The sequence below is a fragment of the Eurosta solidaginis genome, chromosome 3 (assembly GCF_040869045.1).
Source record: "Eurosta solidaginis isolate ZX-2024a chromosome 3, ASM4086904v1, whole genome shotgun sequence".
In the NCBI taxonomy this organism is placed as follows: Eukaryota; Metazoa; Arthropoda; class Insecta; order Diptera; family Tephritidae; genus Eurosta; species Eurosta solidaginis.
Window position 1 is genome coordinate 89,230,127 of NC_090321.1, and position 24,471 is coordinate 89,254,597.

General features: G+C 38.7%; 1 protein-coding gene across 2 annotated transcripts in view; it reads left to right on the forward strand.

Annotated features, from left to right (window-relative positions):
- The window catches only part of CCHa1-R (CCHamide-1 receptor), a 331,052-nt gene extending 307,379 nt beyond the window's left edge, over positions 1-23,673 (forward strand). For both annotated transcript variants that reach the window (XM_067772690.1, XM_067772689.1), the window contains exons 8-9: positions 165-326; positions 22,279-23,673. In XM_067772690.1, the coding sequence (XP_067628791.1) occupies positions 165-326; positions 22,279-22,462 (346 nt within the window). In that variant the 3' untranslated portion in view covers positions 22,463-23,673. The remainder of the gene's footprint in view (positions 1-164; positions 327-22,278) is intronic.
- The last annotated feature ends 798 nt before the right edge of the window (positions 23,674-24,471 follow it).

Genomic DNA, 24,471 nt, shown 5'->3' on the forward strand with positions numbered 1-24,471 from the left:
AATTAGTTTTATGCTGTCAAACCATAACCCAACCTGTACCTTTGTGCACTTTACCGACAAAAAACCATTCCCTACACTTTGGACTATTTATAAATAAATTAATTTTTTTGCGAGTTTTACACAATTCCCTGTTTTCTTCCTGTCTTTTGCATTCCCCTTTTTAGATACCTGTTTTGTCAAGGATCCGTTATACGTCACAAAAAACGACACCCAAACAACGATACACTTTGCATGCACCGCAATACATCGCTCACTAGCACCGCATCGAAACGTTATTATTCATCGACGCGGCGTTCGAAATTCCATCATCAGAGTACAATAAGAAGGTGAATATTTGTATACAGCGATTATAAGTATATATGTATGTATGAATGTATAAATGTATCCTTTAGTTAAACTTTTCGCAGTAACAAACTTTAATCTTCATCAACTAAAAACACAAAAGATAAAAATTTTGATTGATTTGACGTCGTGCTAAAATGAATTGGACTTGAGCTTCACTGAAACAATGCAATTTACTATAGAACACCTTAACTAAAGCGAATTTATAGAATTCAATTTAACTGCATGAATCGTACCTTCAGTGAAAAGAACAATAAAATCCAAGCTCTTCCCCTTTGCAAACTACACCTAGGAATTTTAATAAAATATTTACGCTCCGTTTATTTCTTCCATGCACAGAGGGTAAAGCGTAGAGGGTTGAGTTGTTCTGTTTATTAAATACGATTGGTTACTTGAAAATATTTATTTATTTAAAATGAACGGAATTTCTATTGAACAGACAATGACATTAAAAACAAGTAAGTGTAGTGGGACTTTTCGGCTGTGCCGTAGACCTCAAACCTTTCACGAACGGAGCTGAACAATAATGTGTTGAAATTTCAAAAATTCACAAAATTTGAACAAGCGGTTGTATGGAATATATATTATATATATGATCGATCTTGAATATTTTTTCGAAAGCAATGTACGAGGTGGGTTCAGAAAGTATCTCTCACTTATGCCGACAAGCTCGGCCATTTTGAAAGTTCACTTAATTGTTGACAGCTGCTTTGCTTGCACGAGTTTTTGCACGTCTTCGATTTTTACCTATTAAAAAAAAAATGATCAAAGAACTCGCATCAAATTTTGTGTGAAAAACGAAATTAAGTGGGCGGATGCATTGCGAATGTAGACTGACATACGGAGAAGCTAACTTGGACCGAAGCACCGTTTATGGGTGGTACAAAATATTCACAGAAGGCCGAGAAGATGTGAACGTCGAAGAGCGTGCCGGACGCCCGAGCACTTCAACAACAGGGGAAAAAATTGATGAAGTGAAGAAAATGGTATTGGCCAATCGTCGATCGCCGTTAGAGAAGTTGCGGAGGACCTAGACATATCGTTTGGCTCCTACCATTCAATTTTTATCAATGATTTGGGCATGATACAGGTCGCCGCGAAATTCGTACCAAAACTGCTTAACTTCGACGCGATTTTTCGTCCAAAAACAACACACTAATCATGCCGCAGCCACCGCATTTCCCAGATCTGGCCCCCTGTGACTTTTGCTTGTTCCCTAAACTGAAGAGGCCCATGAAAGGACGACACCACTCTACGATTGACGAGATAAAGACGGCATCGAAGGAGGAACTTAACAAGGTAAAAACAGGTAAAGAAGGCCAAGTTCGGGTGTAGCCGAACATTACATACTCAGCTGAGAGCTTTGGAGACAAAATAAGGGAAAATAACCATGTATGAAAATGAACCTAGGGTAACCCTGGAATGTGTTTGTATGACATGGGTATCAAATGGAAGGTATTAAAGACTATTTTAAAAGGGAATGGGCGTTAGTTCTATAGGTGGACGTCTCTTCGAGATATCGCCATAAAGGTGGACCAGGGGTGTCTAGAATGCGTTTGTACGATATTGGTATCAAATGAAAGGTATTAGTGAGTATTTTAAAAGGGAGTATCTCTAAGTTGTATATTTGAATTCGTTTTCGAGATATCGACCAAAATGTGGACCAGGGTGACTCAGAACATCATCAGTCGGGTACCGTTAATTGATTTATATATGTAGTACCACGAACAGTATTCCTGCCATGATTCCAAGGGCTTTTAATTTCGCCCTGCAGAACTTTTTCATTTTCTTCTACTAATATGGTAGGTGTCACACCCATTTTCAGAGCTTTTGCCAGAGTTATATTTTGAGTCAAAAAACCAATCCAATCACCATTTTTCATCCCTTTTTTTGTATAAAAAAGTCCTGGTCAAAAAATTGTCCTAGGTGAAAATATTTGAGTTCCCAGCTATACCTATAGCAATATCATGTCGAATCATGCATCCTTTTTATTTTTCGAACTTTTTCCATAAAAGTCCACATATAAAAGTAAAAACTGTATTTTTATTTTTTGAGTCCGATAGAACTAGTTAAACTCGGACTTCTAAAAATAAAAGTTCGGAAATAAAAGTTAAATCCGGACTTTTATTTTTTAAATTTTCTTAAATTCGGATAAGCCATTTCTTTGTTATCAAGCCGGACTTTTATTTTGGCCTTAAAAAATAAAAGTCCGGATTTAATATTTATTTCCGGACTTTTATTTTTAAAAGTCCGAGTTTAACTAGTTCTATGGGACTCAGGTAATAAAAATCCGAAAATACTTTTTATCTTGATCCAAATATATTAAAAGTCCAAAATTAATAGTTTTGCAAGGAATTATATTATAAAAGAAATAACATTTTCTGCCCCTGCTGTAAAGATATTCAATTTTTTGTTAAAATTTGACTTGAAAAAAAAATTTGTTTAAAGTAGGCGTGTTCGCCATCCGATTTTTCAAATTTTATTTAGCGCACATTTCATTTCATTTCATTTCATTTCATTTTCAAATTACCTTCTTTTAAAAGTGGGCGATGCCACGCCCATTTTCCAAAATTTTACTAATTTTCTATTCTGCGTCATGGGTCAACGCACCTACCGAGTTTCATCGCTTTATCCGTCTTTGGTAATGAATTATCGTACTTTTTCGGTTTTTCAAAATTTTCGATATCGAAAAAGTGGGCGTGGTTATAGTCTAATTTCGTTCATTTTAAATAGCGATCTGTGATGAGTGCCCAGGAATCTACATACCAATTTTCATTAAGATACCTCAAAATTTACTCAAGTTATCGTGTTTACGGCAGACGGACGGACATGGCTAAATGACTTTTTTCGCCCAGATCATTTTGATATACAGAAGTCTATATCTATCTGATTAGTTTACGCCGTTACGGGGTACCGTTATGCGAACAAAGTTAATATACTCTGTGAGAATAAACTCTGTGAGCTCTGCTCAGCTGAGTATAAAAAATGATTTTTTGAAATACTTCGATGATTGGAAAACCCGTTGGCACAAGTGGGAGGGAGGAAAATAGATATTCATGAATAAATAAATAATTTTATTTTATATATGAGTGTTTATTTAATTAATGAAATAAGTTAATTGTTACATTTTAAAGTTAATGCGTCAAAGTACATCAATTGAAAGATAAGAAAGTAATAAAGAAGAAGGTAAAGAATGTTCTGGCAACACAGTTGCCAGATGTATATATAAATAATTTATTTTCGTGGCGCTGCCATCTCGTTTCATACATAACATTTTTCCCTCCTTTGCAAGGGCTAAGGTGAGTATCCGACAGGTGCCCTTCTCTGTCTGGTTTATCGCCGTGGAATTTGAGGTATCCTACTTGTTTCGGGTGTTGTATGCGGTGTCGATGTAGGATTTTGTCCTATTGTAATATTGGCCGAAGCAAAGCCTTCAAAATCTTCCGATCCCCACGATTCGTTTTGCGCCGTTTCAGTAACCACCGGTTGCGTTATTGCTTCAGTGCTATCTACTTCAACTGATGCCTCGGTTTCGTTAGTGTTGTCTTCGGTTGACAGCCTCGCCTTGTAATAATCAACTTCCCGGTCCAACCGGGGCTTTGCGTATTTGTTCCACATGCCGTTTTACACTTTTCGCATTGAAGAGTATTTCATAGTGCAGATCACCTAGACGTGCGTTTATGGTTCCCCTGAGCCACTTACAAATTCGTGGATTTCCAGACAAAAGTACACATTTTGATTTGGTTCAAACTCTCTAATAGTTTTCTTGGACTTTACGTATTGCTTCTCTTCTACCTTCTTTGAAATTTCCTCTGGTCGAATCAGGTTCAACCTTGTGCGTAACTGTAGCTCTTCGAAAGTCGTTGGCTTGGGAGCGTTTAGTACCGCTTCAATTGTTTTTCGGATTTATGTACGCCCTGTTCGTCGATGCGGTGGCCAAGGAACTCCACCGGTGGTGTCGCAAAGACACACTTTGACTTTTTCAAATGCAAACCATGTGATTTAATGCGATTTAGTGTCGTTTCCTAAACTATCAGTAGCTGCTCGAAGTTTTCAGCAAACACCAAGATATCATCAAAAAAAAATTAAAACATTTGAGACTCCCTGTAACACAGACTCTATTTTTCTTTGCCAGATAGCTGGATAATTTGCTGCTCCATATACCACACGAGTAGGTCGTATTAACCCATACATCACTGTATTTAATGTAAATACATGCGCAAATTCATCGTCAATTGTTAAATGCGTATATGCATCTGTTATATCTAAGTGACAAAATATTGTAGCGTTTTTCATTTTATTAAACAAATCTTCTGCTTTTGGAATCGGGTGTTCGTCGATGATCATTTTTGGATTGACAGTGGGCTTATAATTACCGGTAATGCGAATACCCCCATTCTTTTTTGCTACTACGTATGTTGTTGAGGCCCATTCTGAATGATCCACTCTCTTGTGAAAACCTGATTGAATTTTACGATCTTTTTCCTGGGCATACTCGTCTCTCAGAGCCATCGGTACATCGCGCTCTCGCGCGAAAACTGGTATTGCTCCAGCTTTGAGTTTTACTTTTGCAGGTGGCCCACTCAACTTCCCAGCTGTCGTACTGAAGATGTCCTCAAAACGTGTAATGAGATGTTGCAGTCGCGTTTGTTGGTTTTTGATAATTTTGGTGCTGTTGAATTTATAGCATTGATTCAGTTAGACGATGACAACAGTTCAGTGAAGTTTATTTCTGGTGCGAATTGGGATATCCATTCTCGGCCTCAAAGTCTATCACAATCTCCTTGAACGACATACAAATTAAGTCGTCTTGAAGTTTTCCTCATTGTCGCAGTTACTACGACCCGTCCAATGCCATAGCTTGTAAATCGTCGATCTGTCTTTAACAACCTAAAATTTGGTTTAATCGAACGCAACGTTTTGCAATTCATTACAGCACATGGTGCACCCTTATCTAATTCCATCTGAATTTGTTTCCCATCTATATATATAGGAATCATTTTTCTATCTACTGCATTGCATGCATTAAGACTGTTTAGTTTTTGAACTGATTCACATTCATCCTCTGAAATCTGATCTAATTTGGTCTTGCACACTTTGGCGATGTGGCCCACTCTTCCACATGCAAAGCATTTGGAATTATTAAATTTGCAATCTTTTCTAAAAAATTACTTCGTTATCTACCTGTTGGGAATTTCATGATGTTCAACTTCGAACATTTCATTTCCGTGAAGGTGTAATAAAAAAAACAAAAATGTAAGGAGCGATAACCTCCGAAGAGATATAAGGCCGAGCTTCTCTTCCAATTTGCGTCGTGCTCCTCTTGATTTTCCCTACAAATTGCCGGCCAATTGGGACCAACATGTTTTATGCCGAGTCCGAACGGCATCTGCAAGGCAGATGAGTTTTCACTGAAAGCCATTTCGTTTCGTTTATTAACGTTAAGAACGTCAAATTAACGAAATAATTTTGTTTCGTTTTTTGCCATATCAAAACGAAATCAAATCGTTTATGTTGATTATTAATTTCAAACTATGCTGGCAAAGCTGAATGATGGTGGAGTCATTAAAGGTGAAAGCTTAGCCAAGGTGATTGCAACTTTTCTCATGAATTTTTACAGTACGAACATTTCTCAGAGTATTTTTAACATTACCACCAACGAATTACACAAACAAATTACATGGAGTTTGTGTGTATGTCCGCTGTTACCACCTTACGGCTTCACCATGGCTATAGCATTGCCAGCACAATTCAAATATAAAGTATCACGTTTTTGTTAACGTGTTTAACGTTAACGAAAGCTTTTCGTTTCGGTTAAACACGAGATACAATTTATCTTGATAATTTCTTTATCGATAATATTTCGAAGTGTTTCAACGGAAACGGTTGAAATTTTTTGATAAACGATTACTTTTAGGAGCACGATAGGTGTTCCACTCATTATCTAAGTTCCCTCTAGGCATCGGTTACGAGGTCGGCGTTATCGTTCTTACAGGAGTTTGCTCCGGACTGAAAACCTTAAATCTGTCTCCGAATTTTTTGTTCATTTTTCTTGATGGCCAGCAGCTCAAGTTCCTCGGGCTCACGCCTTTCTACCGCTGCTTTTTTATTCTCTTCCCGTCGTCGCTGTAACAACGTAGCCCTAGAGGAGTTTCTTCGGTTGCAACTCGGTATTCTTTATCGTACCAGTTGTTTTTCCGTGGTCGCCGGTAACTAATTGTTTTCTCAGCGGCTGTGACAAGTGGTTTAGAGATATGGCTCACTTCTCTTGCATTCCGTCGGGTTGCGAAATTTTTGACAGTCTGTTGCGATTGCAGCATTTCGACTTCTAGCTTTTCCTGTTTTTTATTCCTTGCTTTAAGTCACGCAGACCCGATAGCACATTTTGGCAGCGAGGAGATAGTGACCTAAGTCGATGTTAGGTCCTCGAATCTTGCGCACATCTTAAACACCAGAGGCATGCCGTCAATCTATCACAACATGGTCGATCTGATTGCGTGTGTATCGATCGGGGGACAGTCATGTAGCTTGATTAATATTTTTTTGCATTGTCCTCGTGCAGGATGTGACCATGTTTCGTGGACCAGCGAAGTTGATCAGCCCCAGTTAAATAGGAGTGGTTTCCTTTCAGAGGCTTAACTTTCCGACCATGGGGATAAAAAACGCCTTCTTTGCCCACCCTGCCACTGAAGTCGCCAAGCACGGCCCCACCCTCCTCTATAATACTATATAATCTCCCCAGCATATATATTATATGTCTTACACCTGGTGTGTCCCCACATGGACCGAACTATTTATTCAACTGTAATGTGGAACTGTACCTGAAATAGCTAGCTTTCTTGAACCTCCATTGAAGGACATTGATGACAATTTTTTAAGTGGACAAAGAAAAGCATTTCTAAAATAGCAACAAAAATAACATAATGTGAACTTATGACATACTCCTAATTCCTTAATATTTATACTATGTACAAACACACACCCAATTGGCAATTTATACCATTTGGGCAATTTATTACGCAATTTATCATATAATAAATTGTAATAATAAATTGCCAATTTAAAAAGAATTGCGTAATAAATTGTTTCGAACTGCAAATGCAACCTTGTAAAGTGTGTTTATCGATTAGATTTAAACGTCAGTTACGCATGGCTCAACTATATGGTTGGCTCATCTCATCAGCTGTTTTAATTTTGTTCATTTCACTGGAGAAGGGATTGTCAAAAAAAGATGGCAAACTCAAAATGAAACCAAAACATTGAACACATTTTCTTAAAACACACAAAACTTAATGGCTTCATTCCATTCCATTCGCCTAATACCAACACGCACGTTTTGACAGTCTGAACAAAGGTATGTTGTTGCTGTAGAGATGAGCCAACCAGCAATCAAATTACTGTTGTGTTAGCTAAATTGAGTTGTACGAATACCACTCAATTTAAATTGAAATTGCCTCAATTTATTTTTCTGTTTGAACATAGTATTACGCTTCCCAAGGACCCACTGAGACAGTGACCAACTTTTTCACCCAAACGCCATCCGCTGCATGTTTTTGGTGACAGTTTTTTTAATAAAGCCTTTGTCTTAAGTGTAGAGGACAAATAAGTTATTGGATCGATTTACCATGGAAGAGACTTATGCCGACTCCGAACGGCAGCTGATACGCAGATGAACTTTCATGACAGAAATACTCTCGAATTGTTTGATAAACCACCGCCAAAGGCGACCCCGGCCTAATTGGAACGTCTACGGAGCAAGCTTCAAAGGATGCGCCCTTTTTAGCTAGTTCGTCCGCTTTTTCATTCCCATCTATTCCCATATGCCCTGGCCCCCAATATATATGTATGTTTCTCCCTGTCCCGATTCTCTCCAAAGACTGCTTACACTCTAACACGCATTTAGATGCTGTGCTATGCGAGATTATTGCCTTAATTGCTGCTTGACTGTCAATATAAAAGTTAACACGGTTGCAGCTTAAGCTATTCTCTTCCAGGGTTTCTACTGCTTTGGTTACGGCTAATATTTCTGCTTGGAAAACGCTACAGTAATCCGGCTGCCTGTATGATATGCTTATTTCCGGATCAGCACAGTATACCACAGACCCTACTCCTTCCACTACTTTGCAACCATCTGTGTGCACATGTATGGCCTCGTCCGCCATTTGCGCACCCTTGCGCCAACCGTCCACCTCTATTGTGCCCTAAAGATCTTCCTCGAAGTGCAAATAGGGAATCAGGTAGTCTGTTCGTCTTGTGATTGATGACGCTATACTACTGTGGCCATATGGTCGGCGCTCAAGCTGCCCCGAGGCACCGAGCCTGGTTGCGGTTGTTAATGCTATGTTCTTTGCCACCAGGTCTACAGGTGGAATGTGCAAAATGGCATACAGTGCAGCCGTCGCGGTTGTTTTCAGGGCTCCCGTAATGCTAAGCATCGATAGTCTGCATACCCCCTCTAATTTTTTGAGGTATGTTGTTTTTTGTGTGGCTTTCCACCAAACAAGAACTCCATAGTATAGAATAGGGCTTACAATCGCTGTAAAAACCCAATGAGAAAGAGAGGGTGATAAGCCCCGCGTACACCCCAGCATTCGTTTACATGCATAAAGTGCCATTGAGGCCTTCTTGACCCTCTCCTCCACGTTGAGCTTCCATGACAGCTTACTGTCTAGGATGATTCCTAGATATTTTGTGCAAGGTTTCTCCTGTAAGGTCACCCCACCTAACTTAGGCCTGATTCAATTTGGGACCTTGTACCTCTTTGTAAACAAGACCATATCCGTCTTCTCCGCATTGACTTTCAACCCGACATTAGATGCCCAGGTATGAATATCCCGAAGCGCCCGATCCATCAAAGAACTAATCGTTGGAAGGCACTTTCCACTTATGACAATTGCAACGTCATCTGCGTAAGCCGTAATTTTTACGGGTCCCCCAACAAATCGCCTGAGCAGTTGGTTGATGACCAGCGTCCACAGCAGAGGTGATAGCACCCCTCTCTGCGGCGTGCCCCTATCCACTGATTTCGTGGCCTCGTACAATCCCCATTGTGATGTAATCTTTCTGCAATTTAACATGCAGCCGATCCATCTGATCAAGGCAGGATGTGCTTTAATGTAATTAAGATCATCCATAATCGCACATTTTGAAACATTATTGAAAGCCCCGGCAATATCCAAGAAGACTCCTAGAACATACTCCTTATTTTCCAGGGATTTCTCTATGCTTATTACCACCCTATGCAATAGTGTCTACCGACTTGCCTTTGGTGTACGCATGCTGTGTTGTGTAAAGCAGCTTTTCATCCACGTTGGACTTTATGTACACATCTATCAGCCTCTCAAAGGTTTTAAGCAGAAATGATGTTAAGCTAATGCGTCTATAGTCTTTGGGATACACGTGACCGATCTTCCCCTCTTTGGTAGGAAAGCTACACGAGCAGTTCTCCAAGAGTGCGGTACATGATTCAGCCTTTTGCACCCATCGAATATTATTTTAAGCCATTTCACGACCGCCATACTTGAAATTTGTAGCATGGCCGGGAATATACCGTCTGGGCCCGGTGATTTAAACTTAAAAAATGTTTTCACTGCCCATTCTATTTTGGTATCGGTCACCAAGCCCGCCACTTCTAGCTCAGTGATCGAAGTGTAAGTGATGTCTGCTGGCTCTTCTAAACCGTCTCCCGATGGCAAATGTGTGTCGAGAACCATCTCAAGGGATTCTCCACTATTACGTGACCATTCCCCGTTCTCTTTCTTTATTAGTCCCTGGACTATGTTTCCATTTGCTAGGACTTTTTTCAACCGTGCTGTTTCGCTGGAGCACTCTATATCCGTACAGAAACTTTTCCATGGGTTTCTCTTCGCCCTGGTAATTTCACGCTTGTACATCCTCAGTAAATCCCTGTACTGGTCCCGACACGCTTCGCTTTCCGCGGTCTTTGCGAGCTTAAACATTTCTTTTACCTGTCTTCTTAGAAGACTCAGCTCATTGCCCCACCATGGCGGCTTTGCTTTTCCTCTGAATCTTCTTAGAGAGCAAGCTTTGTTATACGCAGTCATAAGCGTCCTTGTTAGGAATTCATTCGACTCTTCCAGTTCCTCCACATTGGCAACCTCTTTAGGTTGACCCAGTTTTGTTTCTACATGTTTCTGGAATTTAGTCCAGTTCGTTGACCTAGGGTTTCTAAAGGTTCCTCCCTTCTCTACCCTCCTTAGGCGGATGCTGAAGGTGATATACGCATGGTCGGAGAAGGATGGGCTATCAAGAACCATCCAATCATACCTTGATATATCACGCTCAGAGCTCAATGTAATATCCAGAACATTTCTGGATGTTGGACCAATGTATGTAGGGACATTTCCCCTGTTGGCTATCTGCAAATTGGTTTGCAGGATGTAATAAAATAGAGATTCGCCTCTCTCGTTCGTATCTTCCCCTCCCCACGCATTGTGGTGTGCATTTGCATCTGCGCCTATGACCAACCGCCCTTCCTCCTGTACTAGTCTTCTGCACTCCAACGGTGGAACCTCCGCTGCATGGGCCATGTAGCAGGACGCCAGGATAAATGCCTGCTAATTCTTTTGCCACCGGCCACCGCTACGAGGTCCCCAGTGGTGTAATTAGGCAGCATATATGAATGCAGCTGTTTCCTTGCCATTACTACAGCTCGCACCCGTCCTTCCGTTTGCGCGTAGTAAACGCCAAACCCGCGCGCGCTAAGTCCAGAAACCTTTCCTCCCGATGAGAGCCACGACTCATGGATCAGCGCCACGTCAAACGAACCCTCCTCAAGGGTTAAGAGGAGTTCTCTCGACGCGACTTTACTGTGTTGGAGGTTTATTTGAAGGACTGGCAGCACCATTGGGCTGTATGTCCCCTCCAGCACCTTCATCGTGACGTCGTCGTCCTCCCCTTGCCCTTTTGGTTTAGAGTATTCGAGCCCCCCTTCAGCCTCTCGTGACTGTTGTGCCGGGTGTTCCTCTGTGTGAGTCACAGCACCATTTGACGGTTGTTCCTCTTCTAACACCGTGGTGACGTCGGGAACCTCCACCTGCCTTTTTTCCCTTAGGCTTTTGAGGTCCTTTCTGACTTCGCCTTCCTGTAGCCAGTTAGGGTTTTTATCCTCGGGACTTGTTTTCCTGAGTCGCATGTAAATTTTGCCAGTGCCAAAGGACATCTTGCCGAGCTGCGTGTACAAAATATCCTCCGCCTGCTTGTTTATTTGGAAGATGTAGAACTGACCATCCTCGGTAGGCCGAGATACAGTAAGTTCCTTCCAATCCTGTGTCGGTATGTTCGGATTCTGATTCTGCAGAAGTCGCAGTATATGCTCCGACTTCATCACGCATGGTATCCATACCTTAACTTTTGGTACCGTGGGGATTTGCGCTTTATCCACCACCTCAAACCGCGCGTTCTTGCCTTGCCTTTGGAGGTTTGGAACCACTTTCTCCAGCCACCGCAAGCTCTCGATGTTGTCGCACGCTATCATTTTCACACCATTGTACCACCCCCCCGAATCAAAGGTTGGTTGTTCCCGCATCATCTTAAGCATTAAGCTAATAAGCTCCCTTTCCACAGGTCTACACCTTTCAGTAGTCATTTGTCCGAAAGGATTGCTACGATCAACCAGCGCCACAGTCTCATCTTCTCGGGAAAAGCCGGAGTCTTAGTGTTATCTCCCTTTGGCACCTCCAAGAAAGCCGGAGTCTTAGCGTTAACTCCTTTTAGCATCTCCGAGGAAGCCGGAGTCTTAGCGTTATCTTCCTTTGGCTTATCTCCTACTTCCGTAGTTGGAACTTCCCTTTGACTCGCAGCTTTCGAGGTAGTTGCTACCTCGCTATTGGGGCCCATCTGTCTTACAGCATTGGGCCTACTTGTCTTGTCTATGCGATTGCCCTTCCTCGCGGCTCTAGGACTGGGTCTTTTCTGCCTCTTGAAAGCAGGCTAGTCGCCTTCCGCCGAACGATGCCTCTTCATTCTGCCATTCGGCGCTTCTTCCTCCTCGTACCGGTTGCAAAACCGAGGGTTTCTCGCAGTAAACCTTTTGAACTGCCGTCGACCTACTTGTACCGCCTCATGGGCCCATTCCAAGCGCTCGATCTCCACTTCTGTTGAGTCGACCACTGCTCCCAAGCGTTGTACAATTCTTAGTGCTGCACGGTACTGCGAGAGAGCTCTTTTATTTTCTCTGCTCCGTACCCTTCTCCACTCTTCTACTCCGTTTTCATTTGTGTGCTTCTCCAACACGGAGTTCATTGAATCAGCACTACTCTCGCTCCCCGAGTCCGACGCATCGCTTAATTCGTATTTGTGGTCCTTGGATTGCGACTCAGTCCTCCTCTTTACATCGTCCTTATTACAATCAGGTAATGAGTCGTTCATCTTGGTCGTTCGATCACCTGCCTGACAAGGCGGGTTCAGCGGTCCAGTATTATATACGGGGAAAGAACCGTCCGCCACAGCAGCGCGCCTTACTGTGGTGAGACCATAAATACATCCCGAGGTGGCCCGGTATCGGGAAGGCTCCGTTCGAATACAGCCGAATTTATCTCCTGGCTGCAAATCGGCCAATAGGCACGGTCCGCATAACACCCTGGATTAGGGGGTTGGCAGTTCTTTGTCACCGACATCCCGCCGCCCTCCTATGAGGCGAAACGGCGTAGATATCAGTCCTAAACAGCTCCGCCTCATAGTCGGGCGCTATGGAGTTCGGCTAAGCCCTTACACCAACGACAAGGTGCCTACCCTAGTGAGGGAATTTATTACTTAAGTAATAAACCAGAACATTCTATGTTTATGCTTGTTGAGAGTGGCGTTACGCCAATTTAGGCAGACATTATTTTGTCATACCAACGGATATTTAACTTTTTTTGATGACTGCTATAAGAAGAAATGCTTGATTAACTGTGTAATTACACATTTAAAAGATGGATACTTACAGCTTACTAACATTTCCATTAGCTAATTTTTTTCCGAACTTGTGCTACTTTCATTAAAAGCCCGCTCCAATATTAACGGCCATCAGTATTCACGCACAACGTATTTCTAATTACACAAAACTTAGCAACATTCTTAACAGTTACGTCTTAATTAGGGTTCGGTGCCCTGACACGTTCGTCCCAGTCGCCACAAGGCAGAGAAAATGTTGCCTTTTGTAAATACGTTCTGATATTTGAAGCATATTCACAAAATGATTTTTTGCTTAAGTGGAAACCGTCGTAGTGGTGGGAGCATTTGATTTTCGTAAGGATATTAAGTTGCTTTATCTGCAATATGAAATAATTTCTTAAATCAAATATTTAGTATGTATTCCGATTATTGCTAATATCAGTAAACGTTATAACAGCACGTATTCGATTTACTGTAAATCTCAATGATTGTTCTGTGGGGAATTTCGAAACATGGCTTTAAGTTTTAACAAAACATCGCTAGTAGCAAAATCTTTAAATGAATAACAAGGGTTTTTGAAAAAAAATTGATATACTCCTACACATGTATGTATGTATGAATGTACGTATATCCTAGCCCTACCCACGATTAATTTTTACTCCCTGAACCTCTCTAAAGGAGCATTCGTTCAATGTTATTTTAATTTTCATATATTTCTTAAAGAAATCTTATCCTTAAGCGTAATAAAATAAATAAAAAAAATTAATAAAAAAATAAAAAATAAAAAAACACAGAGTATATTAGTAGTATAGCACTAGTATTTGATTGGATAACGGTTGGTTGTACAGTTATAAAGGAATCGAGATAGTACACATATATATCAAAATCATCAGTATCGAAAAAAAATTTGATGGAGCATGTCCGTCCTTCCGTCCGTCCGTCTGTCCCTTAACACGATAACTTGAGTACATATTTACCTTAATATTCTCCAAATTTGGTACACGAGCTTATCTGGACCCAGAATAGATTGGTATTGAAAATAAACGAAATCGTATGATAACCACGCCCACTTTTTATATATATAACATTAGTAATAATACATTTAGACTGTTGAAATTTGACGTGTGGGCTGATATTGAGACTCCTGATAAAAATTTGAAAATTTTTTTAAAATCGGTGGGACACCGCCCACTTATGATAAAATCAATTTTACAAATATTATTAATCCAAATTCGGCAGAGATGTTGCCTTTACTATAATGCTTTGAAGAAAAATTAACGAAATCGGTAAGGACCACGCCCACTTTTATATAAAAGATTTTTAAAAGGGTCGTGGACGGAGCTTTATATCAATGGTATTTCATTTCCCAAGTGGATTTATAACAATAAATAGGAAAAACCCCAAATTTTAAAAAATGGACGTGGCACCGCCCCTTTTATGACTAAGCAATTTTCTATGTTTCGGGAGCCATAACTCGAAGAAAAATTTACATATCCTAACAAAATTGGGTACACATATTTTCCTTATAGCAGAAAATATTTCTAGTAAAATTGGACGGGATCAATTAAAGACCACGGCAACTTAGTATAAAACAAGTTTAAAAGGGTCGTAGACTAGAATAATAAGATATAATTTAGCAAAAATAGTTTTGAATCAATGATATTTCACTTATCAAGTTTTATTGTAAGAGGAAATGGAGAGACATTTTTTTAAACGGACGGTGCCACGTGTTGTGTAGAAATGTGATTTATCTGAAATGAAATATACAATTGATGCTCACGCTGAGTATATAATGTACGGTTACACCCGAACTTAGATACCTTTACTTGTTAGTACTGCCTACAAAAAGGCAATTGCAACTTTGATTAGTAATTTAAGTAATTCCTAAGACACAAACCCTTCTGGTTATATGTATATGACCATTATATCCAGCAGATGTCACCGTAATTCTCTTGGCTGTGGTGCATCACACAGCGACATCTGTTGTATATAATGGCATTTAACCAGAAGGGGTTGTGTCTTGTATTTGCATTGTGTATTGCTATGGTTAGTTTCACAGCTTTCAGCTGTTCAATTTACACATCTAAAAATCCTGCACTGAGGGAAATGCTTGGGCTGCTATATCATTTTTGCTATTGATAGCGACGTATTTCGGGCGATATCTATTTGAAATGGATCCACTTACCGTTTAAACGGTTATGGCCGTCCAACAAGGCGCGCCAGTCGCTCCTTATCTCTGCCAACCGGCGCACAATGGCGCCTTTTGAGTTTTTTCTTTGCAAAAATTATAACTTTTGAACCAATGAAGATATTTTAAAAATTTAAAATGCAAAATAAAGCCAATTAAAAGTTTTATTGTGTGAAAGCTCAGAATGTCACAAATACAGGGTGCTTCAAAAAAATTCGTCAAATTCGAAAATTTTTAGAAAAATGCAAAAACAAAATGTTTTTAGTAAAAAATAAAAAAAATAAAATGATATTTGTCTTATAATGACGTATTTAAGCATTAAATAAGATAAACTAATGATTTGGATAAGATAGCGTGGCGCTGCTCACTTATGATAAAAAGTTGTATCTAAGTAGTCAGGTAATCAATAGCTACCAAAATCGATAGACGTATTGTTTCTTTTAAATGGCAATACTCTTATAAAACTCAAATGTCCATTTTTAGTGCCACAATAACAAGGTGCTTCAAAATTCATCGTAAAATTTTACATGTTTTTTTTTTTAATTTACAATCCCAATATGTATTTTATTAATAACTAAAAGTTATTGAAAGTGGTTCAATGAAATTTTATTTGAGCTAAAGATTAAGCAGCCAACGAATTTTTGAAAAAGGGAGTGGCACTGCCCATTTATGCTAAAAAGCTTGATCTTAGTAACCGCTTTACCAATTTGCACCAAAAATAAATAGACGTATTGATTTCTATAAAAATTTAATACTCGTTTGAAGGCGAAATGCCTAAGCTTTAAAATAAATTTGATAAACTTTAGAGAAATGCAATAACGAAAAGTATATATTTATAAATTACTAAATTAATTCTTTTTTTTTAATAAAAAATTAACTTGTACATAGATATCTTATTTTTCAGTAAAGTAACAAAATAGATTAGTAAATCTCTTTTTCATTGTTGTGATAAGAAGTGGGCAACTTATTTTATCTTAACATAGTCATCGTCACTGGAACCATTTCTGAGCTATACGCATCTGTAAGATCTTTCTGTGTTCTTACATACCTCATAGATGATATGACTGGATCAGAAGAGATAGCTAACATGTTGAAAAGTTTTCATTTTGTCTAACTCGTGATACTTTGCAGGTGTTCATACATCTATATCTTTTGTAGGCCTTGTTCTTAGATTCTTGAGCTTCTTCAGACAATTCTCCTAATGGTAAGCACTGGTACTCTATTAAATCTTTTTCATGTGCTAAAATTGTATGTACCGTGGGTATAAGTTTCTTCTCAGGTTACTTTTGATGCAGCAACTCTGTAGTTTTAGATGCATATTCTCCAAATTTGGGTCCATTAACTGGTTCATGGCAGTTTAAAATATTTAAAATTACTCCCAATCTTTTCACAATATCTCTATCAACTCCTGTTATGCGAGCAGTCACTTCATCGTTTTCAAAAAATCTTCTTGAGGAGTTACCATCATTTGTATTTCCGTATCCATACTTTGGACAGTCAACTCTAAGGCCAATCTCTTTATAGAATGCATCCTGAATTATTTTTTTCTCCTGTTTTGTTTCTCCTTACATGTTGTATTGTCGTCGAAAACTTCCCCATTTTGTGGTAGTGTATAAGCCAGCTTCAAAAAAAATTTCATACATCTTATCCTAGCATGCAAAGGAGATATTCCATACTCATAAGTTAGTTCGTCAGTTATTGAGTCATCAAGATTTTCAAGACTCCTTCTCGTATTTAAATAATATCGGGCGGCACAATGTAGTTGATGACGGACGTGGATTTTTCCAATATTCTGAAGCTTCATCTTTTAGTCGAAATGGAACAATAGAAGCCATAAACATATTACTCCTATCTGTAATTGTTTCATTGTCTACATTTATTCTTTGTTTATATGCGCTTTGTCCTGATGATCCATCACAGCCGCACTTAGTTATCAATGCTAGCTCCTTTGGCAGTGATTTCAACTTTTCTTCAGTAAAACTTTGAAGGAGTCGTGTAGACGCATGATCCATTAGGTTTTCTAGCTCAATTTCAGCTGATAAAAAAAAATGTAAGGCGCGATAACCTCCGAAGAGATCTAAGGTCGAGCTTCTCTTCCAATTTGCGTTGTGCTCCTCTTGATTTTTCCCTACAAATTGGCCGAACGGGACCTACATGTTTTATGCCGACTCCGAACGGCATCTGCAAGGCAGACGAGTTTTCACTGAGAGCTTTTCATGGAAGAAATACAATCGGAGCGCTTGCCAGACACTGCCGAGCGGCGACCCCGCTTAGAAAAATTTTCTTCTAATTGAAAAATCTTATTTCTAAAATTTTGATGTTGCTTTGCCCGGGAGTTGAACCCAGGGCATACGGTGTGATAGGCGGAGCACGCTACCATCACACCACGGTGGCCGCCCAATTTCAGCTGATACTTCGGTTATTTTGGGACTTAGAGGAACTGCTTCTTTCTTGGCTTGAGTAATTTTTTTGTATCCAGGTAAAATATCGGCATTACGTTGCAATAATGACTTACGCAATATAATAAATTTTTTCTTCGTTAAACCGATATTTATAAATAGCGCCAAAGCTTCTTGGGGAGTGTATTTCCTAGGTAGCGAATTTGGTGGTGTGGGAAAGCTGTTTTTGATCCTCGTCAGTCGCACTGGACTTGCTACCGCAACTGCTTCTGTTATATGAGACTTCACGTTTTCTTCGTCTTTTTTATATTTAATAGCCAGTGCTTCTGATAGATTAGTCGTGGCCATAGCTTTTGTGGTATCAGACAGCTTCCTTTTCCTTGTGTAGGTAGAACACTCTTCTATGGGTTTTCTTGGTCTCCCTCTAGTGGGATTGGTTGACGTGCTAGGCGTTTCTCTGTCCCAAAAAGTTTTGTCAGCTAGCCACTTTTCATGCTTACTTAGTAATTTTGAATTGTTACGATAGACGTCCTTCCATTTTCTTTCTATCATAATGTATTGTAACCCAATTTTTTCTTCCAGGCCTTCCTTTTCTTTAATGCTTGTTTCACTCGCTAATTCTCTCATAATAGCCTCAGCGAAGCCCCGTCTTGACTTTGTAGATTTAAACACCGCAAATAGTTTCGAGTTTTCTAGATACATATTAGAATTGGCTTCGAGTGTATCTGACTAAATATTAAACTGTGAACTATATTTAAAAATACTGTTCACTTTATTCAAGTAAACAGAATACTTAGTTCCTTAATCTCAAAAAGACGAATGATAATGTGCATTGTATGATGGATAGCTTTATATACCTACTCAAATTATTAAAATGAGTTTCAGCTATACAATTCGTAACTAAAAAAAATGTATGTTGTTAACAAGTTCCAATAACAAAAACGACCTTACAGCCGTACTGAATTATATATGAGCAGGTAATATTATACCTGCGCGTATTTATGCCCAAGGTTGTTTAACTTTATTTGATTTAAAAAGTGAAGTTGAAGCTGGACGCAGGTAGACTTTATGAATTTAGGTAACTGAATATTTCACAAATAACTTCTGTTAATTTCACGGAGCACATATTTTAACTTTTTTTTTTTTCTTCAAAGTTTTAAAAAGGGCCTAAAAATAGGCATTTCGAAAAACAGGTCCGCCAACTTTTAACAAAAAAAAAAAACACAATTTTTTTTTCGTTTCAATCCGAAATTAAATTGCCTTTAATTGCTATACAAGAAAACGACAACCGGCCGCCTTATTTACTCACAAAACAATTATAAATACAACGAAAAAGAAGAAAAATTTCAAATTTTTCCCAATGTTGAAAATTGGTCAACTTTGAGCGGCCCTACCTGGTAAACTGTAATTTTCTGTGAAAAAACAGTTGTATATTCTTGATCCCTGGAAAATTCTCTATTAGAAACATGTATTAGATTTAGCGAACGCTTTCATGATTTTTTTGATTTTTGCCATGCTTTAACGGCAGAGGCGCCACTGTGCAGCGCCAATTGGTCACACCAAAGGAATTTAAATCGTTTTCCACCTGGTCCTTCCAACGGAGTGGGGCCGCCCTCTACCTCTGCCTCCATAGGGCAGCAGCGCAGTCGCTGCCTTTTTAATTCGCTGGACTATGTTGACGTCTGTGTATAGCTCGTACAGCTCATCGTTAAATCTTCTTCGGTACTCGCCATCGCCAACGCGTAGAGGTCCATAAATCTTTCGAAAAACTTTTCTCTCGAACACTCCCAGAGCCGCTTCATCTGCCGTTGTGTGGGATGGATCCACTATCAAATCTTATTTGCATCTAATAAAAAGTCATATCGCAATTTAATTTTTTTTTTTGATGGGACTTTACTTTTTTTATTTGTATAAGAAAATATTTACGGACGGCACTGTACTATCCAATATTGGCGTGGGAGCAATATTACAACTTGTTGAAATTCTTTTTGGATTAAAAATTTTTTTATATTTCATATATTTGAATATTAGCCCAGACGAACAGGGTTCCAATCATGCTGAAGCCAAATGTCAAATTTAATTTTTTATAAGAATGCCGAATATATCAATACCCTGCAAAAATTGTTGGATCATGTGGTCCACTGGAGTACTTACCATTATACTCTAATGTAATGCAGCAATGGACCAACTCATGTTTCTACACGAACATATTGTAAGCCGATCATTGATCGTTTTTAACGATTGTAATCACTACACGATGTTTATTGGACTGTGGGTACTCCATGGATTACTCTGATGTAATGCGGAGCTGGAGTATATGGTCCAGTCCTAGGACATCGCAATGTTAATTGGACCATATTTTTTGTATGAATTGTGGTTAATTTTGGAGCACTCGGTTGGTCCATAGCGAGTACTCCATACATGCATGCATGGAGTACTCGCGCTTTTTGCAGGGTAATTAATTGATTTCTTACGCATACTTTGTTTGGATACCAGTTCAATACTAATTCATCATTCGTACAGTGATATCATATTCATATTTATTGATGGGACAGGATTAACAATTTGTATTTAATTTAGTATCAATAGTTGTGGGTGATCGAGCCATAGATTTCCATCCGTGTGGTGAAAGTTGCGAACGCCTGAAAGGCCTTTAAAGCCCAACTCCATGCGCGTCATTTCAAGCTTTCATGCGTATGCGACTTTCACCACCATTTTTAGCTCTGTAGATTGAATAGCTAACAAACGAGGTGGAATTCTAGAACGCCTGCAACGCCCACAAGGCTATCCATGGAGTTCTGGCTTAACTCAATAAGCATAACAATTTTGTGCCATTTTAAAATTTATTTTCTGTATACATATCTCGATCCGTGCGCCACCTAGCGGATTTTTTTCCTTGCATTGTAATGTCCCCCAGATCTGAACTACGTTCTAAGTATCAAGAGTCTAGCTCAACGGGAAGTTACCGAAAAAGACTTTTCCGTGGGTCAAAAATTCGTATGGAAATGAGGGGACAATCATGAAAGGGACTTAATATAAAGGTAGTAAGTAGTAAAAAAAACACTACATGGAAGTACACGCTGGCTACTACATCACCCAATAGGCTTACAGAATGTACCATGCACGAATAAAATTTGTATTCTAATTTACTTCCAAGGTTCTTGCCTGCATTTCTTTGTGCTTGGCGCTGATTTCGATGCTATGTTTTTGTAAATCAAAAGTTAAGTATATGCCATGTTTTCACGCGTGTGCCTACAATTTTGGAAGAAAGTCAGAAAGTGTTCGATCGGATTGATGCTTTCCATGTACATACATATCTGCTACTTACAGTCAGTTGATCAATGTGCGCTTCATCTAGTGTTAAATCAACAGAAATATAATAGTTAATTTTTTTTTTTGTCATCTTGTGAGGGTCTTTTATATGAAGGGGGCCAGGGCTGCGGTCCCAACGGCAAGCTCTTCTGATATCTGTTTAGTACTATTGGTTGCATTTTTGTTTCATTGTCGGAGTGGTCGGACGAAAAGGATATACATAGTTGGGATATAACACCAAAGGATAATAGGTATAATATAAGTGGGGATCGGTCTACTAGCCGGTTGGCTGAATTGTTAAATAAGTGTGCTTTGGATGTGTTTAGACTTAGACGGAGAAGATGCAGGATAATAACTGGTAGTGTTAAGGGTGTTTGGGGCTCTAATCCCATCTCATTTTCTTTTTATTTTCATTTTGAATTTTGCTAGACCAACGACCAAAACTCCAAAGATAGTAACATGAGGAGCAGATAGCCCGCGAGCTAGCTCCGTTTCTGCTCATTTTGGAAGGCCCTTCGGGAACATCGTGGTGGCTGCTGTAAGAGTTGTTTAGCTCGAATATGGATTGCATTGCAACTAGGAGCCGTAACCCATAGTTTGGATAGGGTTTGGATGATAAGAAATGTCGCCCCAATATCAGAGACGTCAATGATGAGCATATTGACCACTAAATTTTTATTTGCAATACAGGTTTTTACTCCAGTTCGCTTCTTCGTTCAGTTATTTCGATCATAGCCTTGTCTTAAAACGAGGTAACGCTACGTAATAAACAAAAAGATAAGATATTAAAAAACGTCAAATTGTTTTGAACTTACAGGTGTTTATATATAGGGATAAGGCTATGTACATTAATATAGAAAGTTTTAAAAACTGGAAAATTTAAGCCAGAAGCACACGTTGTGGTTGCGACCTTTATATATGTACCTGCTGTTCAAGCAAGTTTTTACTACTGTTCAAAAGCTCTTTAGCTCACGCCATATTAAATGTCACAAAAGTGTTCAAAATCTTGCAAGTGTGGCATTATACGTTTGACCTCCTAAAAGTAGACATCATTGATTGATTTGTGACTTAATTTCTTTTATGTTTTGCTTTCTTTTTTCTTCTCATCCATACTTTCGCTCTACATTTTAAACTTGGCAGTCTATTACAAGAGACCACCATAACAATGGTGGCGAATGGCAATCACAGTGGTGGACCGTTAACCGATATGTCTGACGTCGCATTAGCCACCGAGTTTTGTGATCATACGCCTCATCCCTACTCGCAACAAATACAATCCAACCATCAGCAACATCCATCATATCGCCAGATGCCACTTATGTGAGGACGCCATATAAAGGTGTGCCGTTACCAGTTTAAGGCAGACACAATTCAGAAACCAACAAAAGAAACAGCAGCCACAATATGTTGCTCAAATGTAAACGGAAAATTTGCCACAGCTACAAGTGATTCGATATTAAAAAGGTCAGAAGCAACAGAAAATTGTATTGAGATGCGCGATTTAACCGCATTGACACGGGACGATATTACTCCACAGGAGCATAAACTGTGCAATTGCAACAACAGAAAGAACAACAACGAACTGAATTTGAACAAAAAGTAAGACGAGAATAACGACGCATACATTTTCATGAGGTTGGATGTGCACAAATTTTATGGTGTGAATTGAAGTGCTTGAATAAGTTAACAGCAAGTGCACATGAATTTAGATATAAGAAATGCATAAAAAATTATTTAAGATTTACTTAACTGAAAGTATTATTTTAGACAAATATAATATAAGGGGTTTATATTTGAAGAAAATTATTTTATTAAATTTTACACAAAACAAAAAGCATGTACAGTCTTTTTTTGAAATATGTTTGTCAAAAGTAGGTGTGCATATACTCGCAACAATTTAATGGCCTATGAAATATTATAAGTTTATCAAAATCCCTGAACACTTCTTGAACTTAGTAGCTAATGCTCAACGTTCCTATATCATTTCAAGTCAATTGTTTGCAGGTGGGAAAAGCCTAACTCAGTAAAAGTCTCGGAAGTCAACTTTAGATAATTTTTTTAGAACGATTATTGAAATTAACATGTGAATGAATAGGGACATACCCCAATATAATGTTCGAAACTTTAAACTTTTCTTTAAAAATACGTAACTGGACTGCTATGTTAAAATGCTGATATCTCGGAGCTTTCCCTAAAAAAGTGTAGCAACTCAGATTTTTGACATGAATTATGAACGTCGAGTTGAGGCAGACGCCAAATGAAATAAATGTTCTTAAATTTTAAGGAAAATGACATCTTACATTTTTATTTGCACCTCATTACAATATTAACAAAGAGTATATATTAATAAGAGACGTCAGAACGCATACTTTGACAAATTACTCGATGTTTTCCCAAGGCAGTGGTTGGTTTTTTTTTTGTCAGATGTATTTATAAAAACGCCTTCTATAAATTTTCGTGGGGTATTTGTGTTTATTTTATTGATTGTATTAAATTAATAAATTAATTCTGTTTCCAAAAATCGTAATTATGCAAAGTCCCTTCACCGCATAAATATATAGGATGTAGTTAAAGAAAACTTCCTTGAGAATCACATTCGACATGACAGGGTTGCTTTGGCAACAACAAAGGTATCGAGTGACGCCTCTTAACAAATATATACTCTTTGGTTTGACCAAAGAGGATAAATATAATAAGAGACGTCATTCGTTACTTTGTATCATTGTGAATGATAACAAAGTGTGATATCTTCTGCATAGACGTCAAAATTCCAAAGTGATTGAATCACATGATTTGTAATTGACTATCGCTGTCTCATTCTGTATCTCTTTCTATCACCCGCTGAAGATAGGCGCCGCCATATTGAACACCCTGTCAAAACGCTAAAAAGTTGCCATATTGAACATCCTGTCATGCAGTTGACAGATAAGATATCACTCTTAGTTATCATTCACAATGGTTTGTATAATGTTTTCGTTATGGTCATTGTTTACTATATAGTTTGGCAGCTTAAATTGAGGTTATGTTGCGAATAGAGTGGAAGGCACTTGAATTCAGTGAAAGAAACACTCGAATGGAGTGGAATGAAGAACAGTAGGGAGCGCAGAGTTGCATTGGATTAATATAACTTCAATCATTGCATCAATATTAAAGATACATTTAGAAAAAATAATAAAATACTTTATTATAAGCAAACATTTTCTTTCAATTACTGCAATTAAGGTGTCCTAGATGCTATATATTCCAAAATTATAACATTTTATGTATGTTTAAAAATTTAACTTCAATTTCTCTTAGATTTCCGTAATATGGCCATTAGTGATGTTTGTAAAA